General features: G+C 44.9%; 1 protein-coding gene across 1 annotated transcript in view; it reads right to left on the bottom strand.

The window, feature by feature from the left end:
- LOC106812828 (voltage-dependent calcium channel subunit alpha-2/delta-3-like) overlaps positions 1–6,996 on the bottom strand; it is an 18,328-nt gene extending 11,332 nt beyond the window's left edge. Inside the window, exons 1-8 of the mRNA XM_014816809.1 lie at positions 6,866–6,996; positions 6,466–6,540; positions 5,823–5,919; positions 5,665–5,726; positions 5,294–5,473; positions 1,775–1,925; positions 972–1,029; positions 433–561 (exon numbers count right to left, since the gene is read on the bottom strand). Of these exons, the coding sequence (XP_014672295.1) occupies positions 433–561; positions 972–1,029; positions 1,775–1,925; positions 5,294–5,473; positions 5,665–5,726; positions 5,823–5,919; positions 6,466–6,540; positions 6,866–6,994 (881 nt within the window). The 5' untranslated portion in view covers positions 6,995–6,996. The remainder of the gene's footprint in view (positions 1–432; positions 562–971; positions 1,030–1,774; positions 1,926–5,293; positions 5,474–5,664; positions 5,727–5,822; positions 5,920–6,465; positions 6,541–6,865) is intronic.
- Between the last annotated feature and the right edge of the window lie 337 nt (positions 6,997–7,333).

The raw sequence follows: 7,333 nt of genomic DNA, 5'->3' as shown, positions 1-7,333 counted from the left end.
CCACCACACACGCACGCACACACGCACGCACACACCACACACGCACACACGCACCAACACAGGTACACACGTACCCATGCAAATACCCACACCCACACACACGCAGAGACACCACGCGCCTCCGCACGCATTGCACACACACGCACCCGCCATGCACTGGCCGCACGCCAAACCGCACGCACGCACCCGCCAACGCATGCAGCACAAACGCACCCGCACGCGACCCGCACACACGCACAAGCTCGCACGCCATGCACAGACAGGCCTATAGCGTGGCCGCACAGGTGCCGCACGGCACCCGCACGCAATGCACACACACGCAGCACCCGCATGCACGCACCCGCACGCACCCGCACGCACGCACACACACGCACCCGCACGCACGCACCCGCACGCATGCACACACAGGCGCCAACACGCACACTCACGTACTCACATTTCTCCTTGTACTTTGCTTTCATCGTCACGTTGGAATGTCTCCCGATGTCTATGTAGAACAGCAGAGCTTCCTCGTTATTGCCAGGCACCTCATCCCCAGGCCCGCCCAAAATGCAGTAGACCCTTCACGCGGACAAAACAAACCAGCGATAAACCCTGTTCACAAACCCCTCGTAAATCATCAACGCTTTAATAACGCCGCTCCGGGAAATTCGTCGGCGACGCTAAAATCAATTTGCGACATTACCTACACAAACATCAGAGGTTACGGTTGATTAACCACGCGCTAACGTTGAGTAAAGATCAGGGTCCTAATAGCTGGTAATATCTAACCATCGTTGTCACTACTACAGGCTGTGCCTTTGCCTATACGGCTGTCTGTGACACTGCATCTGACACTGCCTGTGACAATACATGTGACAGTGTCCTGTGACACTACAGGTAACACCAACTTTGACAACGCCTGTGACAATGCCTGTGACACTGGCTGTGGGAGTGGCAACGAGGGTTAGGTACCAGAGCGATAGACTTACCAGTCGTTGGCAACTCTCCAAGCTCCCTCGTTGTACTCGGAATGAAACATTTCATGATCTGAAACGATGAAAACGCGAAACATAGGATTTCGAAATCGATACGCGTGCACGAACAATCCCGAGCCAGCGCCGTAAAAAACTTGAATGCCACACCGAAGGATACATCATCCTAAAAAACAAACATGACATTTTACGTGTAGTGAAAGCAGCACAATCGCGCAGTTGTCTCGTAATGAGATCTCCGGCAAATACATCACTGTCTGTTGTTAGTGAAAACGCTGCCAAATATACAACCACCCACTAATAAAAACACTGCCATTATATAATTGCTATAGTTACAATTACAAAAATACATTTAATACTTAAAACCAAAATTTTTTTTTTATTATATTTTAACTTTTTATTGCCTTTACAGAAATTTTAATAACTACCGAAATTTCAGTTATTAAATCCACATTTATAATAACGTTCATCGAAATCGTAATTATCAACAAAGCAAGTATCAAATAGTAATGTGTATATTTCACGCGCAGAACATACACAGCTCGTCAATCAAAATTAATCAAACATTAATAATGAAAATAGTAATGAACAGATATATTAACATTACACAATACACGGGGTAATGTAAAGTTAATGTAAATGTAAATGTAAGTATAACGGGGTAACATTATTACAATATAATAACCATTAAAATAGTAACACGTATTATAATAATGTATTATAATAACGTAATTTAGATTATATTAAATAAGTAACACGTATATATTAACATTGTAGATTATTATAACAGGAGCACGTACACAGCTCGTCGGTGAGCACGGGGTCGGTGGCGTCGATGATGCCTGTCACGTGGTAGACTCCGTACGGCATCGGCAGCGACAGTCCGAGCGTGAAGGGCGTGTCCTTCAGTCCGCGGTACGTGTAGCTGTTGTTACGCACGGTCACTCGCCTCTACAAGAGAGCGCGCGAGAGAGAGAGAGATAGATAGATAGAGCGAGAGAAGGAAAGAGAGAGAGAGAGAGAGAGAAAGACGAGAAGAGACTGAAGATATGGAAGAGAGAAAGAGAGAAGAGGAGAGCAGAGAGAGAGAGATATAGAGAGAGAGAAGAGAGACGAAGATGCGACAGAGAGAGTCAGAAAAGAGAACTGCTACATTCTCCTTATCTCCTCATTACGAGGATAACGACGACGACTCGTCCCCGTGTGTTTTACACAGCCGGTTCTCTACCCCTGCGTCGTCGCCAGCGATAAACCCAACAATCTGGCAGCCGCGCGACACAACCGTCTGCTAACCGCATGTTCTACTCGCCGCGCGAAAAACGCCATGCAATTTTAGCGAGAATTTAGCCCGGAAATAGACAGTAATGAAGCATGAAATACAAAAAAAGTCCGCGACCGCCAGCGAGCGGAGAGCGCTCGTCTTGTCGGATGATGCGTTAACAGCCTTGCAGCAGCGGCGGTCGACTAACTAGACCGACCACGCGCGTTCCGGGCATTACAGCACTTACAGGTACACACAGTTACAGCGTACAGGCTTACCACAGTCCGCTACATTACAGCGTACACACAGGTTACAGGCCTTACACGTTTACACAAGTTACACACCAGTTACAGTTACAGGTTACCACACAGTTAACAGTTACACACAGCTTTACACACAGCTTACAGCGCTTACAACAACAGGTTACAGTTACACACAAGTTACAGGTTACACACAGGTTAAGTACACACGGTTACAAGTTACGAGTTACACACAGCGTTACAGGCGTTACATCACAGTTTACACACAGCTTACACACAGGTTCACACCGCTTACAGGTTACACACAGTTACAGTTAACAGGTTACAGGTTACACACAGTAACAGTTACACCACAGGTTACTACAAACAGAGTTACACACAGTAACAGGTTACAGCGTTACACACAGGTTACAGCTCGTTACACAAGCGTTACAGTTACACACAGTTAACACACAGTTACACACAGCTTACAGGTTACAGGTTTACACACCAGATACAGGTTACAGTTACAGGCTACACACACGTACAGGTTACACTACAGGTACAGGCCTACACACAGGTACATTAACACACCAGGGTTACAGGTTACACCGCACTGCACACAAGCTTACAGGTTACACACAGGTACAACACAGGCTTACACAACCGTTACAGGTTACAGGCTTACACACAGTTACAGGTTACAGGTACAGCTTACAACACCAGGTTAACAGGTTACACAACAGGCTGACACAACGCGTTACACACAGTACAGCTTACAGTACTTTTTTTTTTCACACACCGTACAGGTTACACACATGTTACATGTTACACACACGCGTTACACACAGGTTACACACAGGATTACAGGTTACAGGTCACACACACGTTACAGCGTTACAGGTTACAGGCTACACACACGGTTACATGGCTTACACACAGTACATCACAGTTACACACAGATTACAGGTACAGTTACACTACAGTTAACCAAGTACACTCACAGTGTTACAGTTACAGGTTACACACAGTACAGGTTACAGTACACACAGTTATCCAGTTACACACAGGTACAGGTTACAGTACACACAGGTTACGTTACACAACGTTACAGGTTACAGCTTACAGGTTAACACACACGTTACATGTTACCAGTTACACACAGGTTACAGCTTACAGGTTACCACACAGGACAGTACAGGTTACACACATGGTTACAGTTACACACAGGCTTACAGATTACACACAGGTTACAGGTACACACAGCGTTTACAGGTATACAGGATTACACACAGGTACAGGTTACACTACAGGTACAATTACAGTTACACACACGTTACAGTTTACAGGTTACACACAAGCTTACAGCGTTACACACGCTTACAGGCTTACACACAGGTTACAGCTTACATACACACAGGTACAGTTACCAGGTTAACAGCCTTACACACAGCCTGCTTACACAGGTTACACACAGCGTACAGATTACAGCGTTACACACAGTGTTACAGGTACAGTCTATACAGGTTACACCGTTAACAGGTTACAGTTACAGGTTACACACAGGTTACATGGCTTACACACAGTTACAAGGATTACACACAGGTACACCGATTACAGGTTACACACACGTTACAGTAAGTTTCACACAGGTTACAGGTTACAGGTTACACACAGGTTACAGGTTACAGGTTACCCACCCCCCCAACCAGTTACAGGTTACACACAGGTTTCCTACAGCGTTACACACACCGTTACAGGTTACACACAGCGTACAGTTACCAGCTACACACAGCGTTACAGGTTTAACACACTTACAGGATTTACAGTTTACACAAGTTACAGTAACACACAGTTAAACATTACCACACAGTTACAGTTTACACACACCGTACACACAGTTACAGGCTTACATACAGCACACTACATGCTTACAGCTTACACACATGTACAGTTACAGCTTACACTACAGTTTACAGGTTACGGTTACACACAGGTACACGTTTACACGTTACACACAGTTACAGGTTACAGGTTACACAACCAGGTTACAGTCCTACACTCTCACACACAGTGTTACAGTTAACAGGTTACACATCAAGTTACAGGTTACAGACAGTATACACCACAGTTCGCTTATAGGTTCACACACAGGTTACAGGTTAATCGACACTATATGCTGTGGCACGTACGTCGCGTCTCTCTCTCTCTCCTCTCTCTCTACTCTTTCATCGATCTGTGCGAGCGCCGCAGGCATGCACTCTCCCATTTCCTCTCTTCTCTCTCTCCCACATACACATCTCTCATCTTCTCTCTCTCTCTCTCTCTCTCTCTCTCATCTCTCTCTCTCTCTCCCCACACAATCCTCTCTCTCTCTCTCTCTCTCTCTCTCTCTCTCTCTGCTCTCTTCTCTCTCTCTCTCTCTCTCTCTCTCTCCTCTCTCCCACCACATCACATCTCTCTCTCTCTCTCTCTCTCTCTCTCTCTCTCTCACACAACAAACATCTACTCTCTCTCTCTCATCTCTCTCTCGTCTCTCTCTCTCTCTACTCTCTCCTCCCCAACACACACACATCTCTCTCTCTCACTCTCTCTCTCTCTCGTCTCTGTTCTCTCTCTCTCTCTCTTCTCTCTCTCTCTCTCTCTCTCTCTCTCTCTCTTCTCTCTACCTCCTGCTCTCTTCTCTAATATTTTACACCCTATTCTAGATCTCCGCCCGACATTTCCCTCTCTCAGTTCTCCCTCGCACCTAACTCCTCCCTTACAACTAACGTACGTGCGGTAGCCGCGACATTACTATACGTATATATACAACTCACCATGTTGTCGAAGTGGACGCGGACTTTCATCGTCGTGCTACCCTCCTTGCTGCCACGGTCGATCATGTCTCTCCTCAGCAGCATCGCGTAGTCCGGCCCGTCCAGCTCGTCAGAGTCCGGTATCTCCACCTCCGCCAGGTCCACGCTGTTGTAGTTGGGCTTCGTTTTGCCATCGCCATACTGTTAAGGTGTTATGGTATGTGGTATAGGTACATATGTCAGTAGTAGGTGGTATATCGTAAGAGTCAGGTATCTCTACCTCCGCCAGGTCCACGCTGTTGTAGTTGGGCTTCGTTTTGCCATCGCCGTACTGTTAAGGTGTTATAGTAGGTGGTATAGGTATATAGGTAAGTAGTATGTGGTATAGGTACATATGTCAGTAGTAGGTGGTATATCGTCAGAGTCAGGTATCTCCACCTCCGCCAGGTCCACGCTGTTGTAGTTGGGCTTCGTCTTTCCGTCGCCGTACTGTTAAGGTGTTATAGTAGGTGGTATAGGTATATAGGTAAGTAGTATGTGGTATAGGTACATATGTCAGTAGTATGTGGTATATCGTCAGAGTCAGGTATCTCTACCTCCGCCAGGTCCACGCTGTTGTAGTTGGGCTTCGTTTTGCCATCGCCGTACTGTTCAGGTGCGTAAAGGTGTTACAGCAGGTGCGTAAAGGTGTTACAGCAGGTGTGTAAAGGTGTTACAGCAGGTGCGTAAAGGTGTTACAGCAGGTGTGTAAAGGTGTTACAGCAGGTGTGTAAAGGTGTTATAGAAGGGACAGGTGAGGGTATCATTGCCCATCGCACTCTGTCGCTGTCTCTCTCTCTCTCCCTCTCTCTTCCTATCTAGTTATCTATCTCCTGCTCTCTCTCTATGCACGCACACGAACGCAGACACACATAATATGTTCTTTATAAGCGTCTATGAAATACGACAAAGTGTTACCAACAATAGGTTAATAATAATGTACATGCATGCATGCCCTTTTACCACTCTTACATTGTGATCGATCCCCCAAAGTCGAAATCGATCCCAATTGGTTAACCAAACTTAAACCAACTTAAGTTAACCAAATCAAAATGCTTTTCACAAAAGAGTTAACTCGCATTAGTTAGAAGAAAAGAGCCGATTTTGCTTGGTCTTTCTCTCGCCACTATCATGTCGGATGTGATAGCACTTACAATTGGTCTCAGGTCTGGGTGAAACAGGACGTATCCGTTGTTTGTGATCGCAAAAGAGTAGCCATTCGGTCCTATCTGCAAAGCATCGTTTGGTATGATTAAACGATAAACGTTAACAAATAACGAATAAAGAAACTAGAATATAGAAGAAGATAGAAGGCGAACGAAAACGAGATATAGTGCGAATGTTGCATCAAAGCTATTATAAGATCCAATAATAGCCGTTATTTTATAAACTTGATCGAACGCCTGCGTGTTATAATAGAGCTGTAATAAGATATTATATATATATATATATATATATATATATATATATATATATATATATATATATATATATATAATAAGATCTATTAATAGCCGCTATATTGGAGTGTTATTCGGGAGACTGCGTGCCGACCTGAAATGGTGGCGTAAGCTTCGTGAGTTCCTTTAGCGGCACGTCGGTCCCCATGACCCCCAGCAAGTTCCCCAATTTCTTAGAGGAATTCTTTCTGTCGAACACGGGTTGTGCGACTGACGTCATCATGCGTAGACCCTGGCAACATGATGATATTAATACAATTAGGAAATCAGACAAGGTTATCGCGATTAGGAAAAGTTTTGGTCGCCTTCATTTTATATTTTCCTAAGTGTATTTTACGTTCGAGTTATAAGCAGGGGTTTCGTGCAGTTAATCATAAAAAGCTAGTGTAATTCTGTTTATGCTACAGCAGCAATTAAATTTTACATACAAGGTTTCAGTTCCGTTAGTAAACAACTTAACCGTTTCAATATAAAAGTGACTAGTAATTAAAATAGTGAAACCATAAGAGAGAGGGAGAGAAAGAGAGGGAGAAAAAAAAGAGAGAGAGAGAGAGAGAGAGAG

The sequence above is a fragment of the Priapulus caudatus genome, unplaced genomic scaffold (assembly GCF_000485595.1).
Source record: "Priapulus caudatus unplaced genomic scaffold, Priapulus_caudatus-5.0.1 Scaffold691, whole genome shotgun sequence".
Taxonomy (NCBI): domain Eukaryota; kingdom Metazoa; phylum Priapulida; class Priapulimorpha; order Priapulimorphida; family Priapulidae; genus Priapulus; species Priapulus caudatus.
Note: the sequence above shows the minus strand (reverse complement) of the source record. Positions and strands in the feature narration are given on the sequence as shown.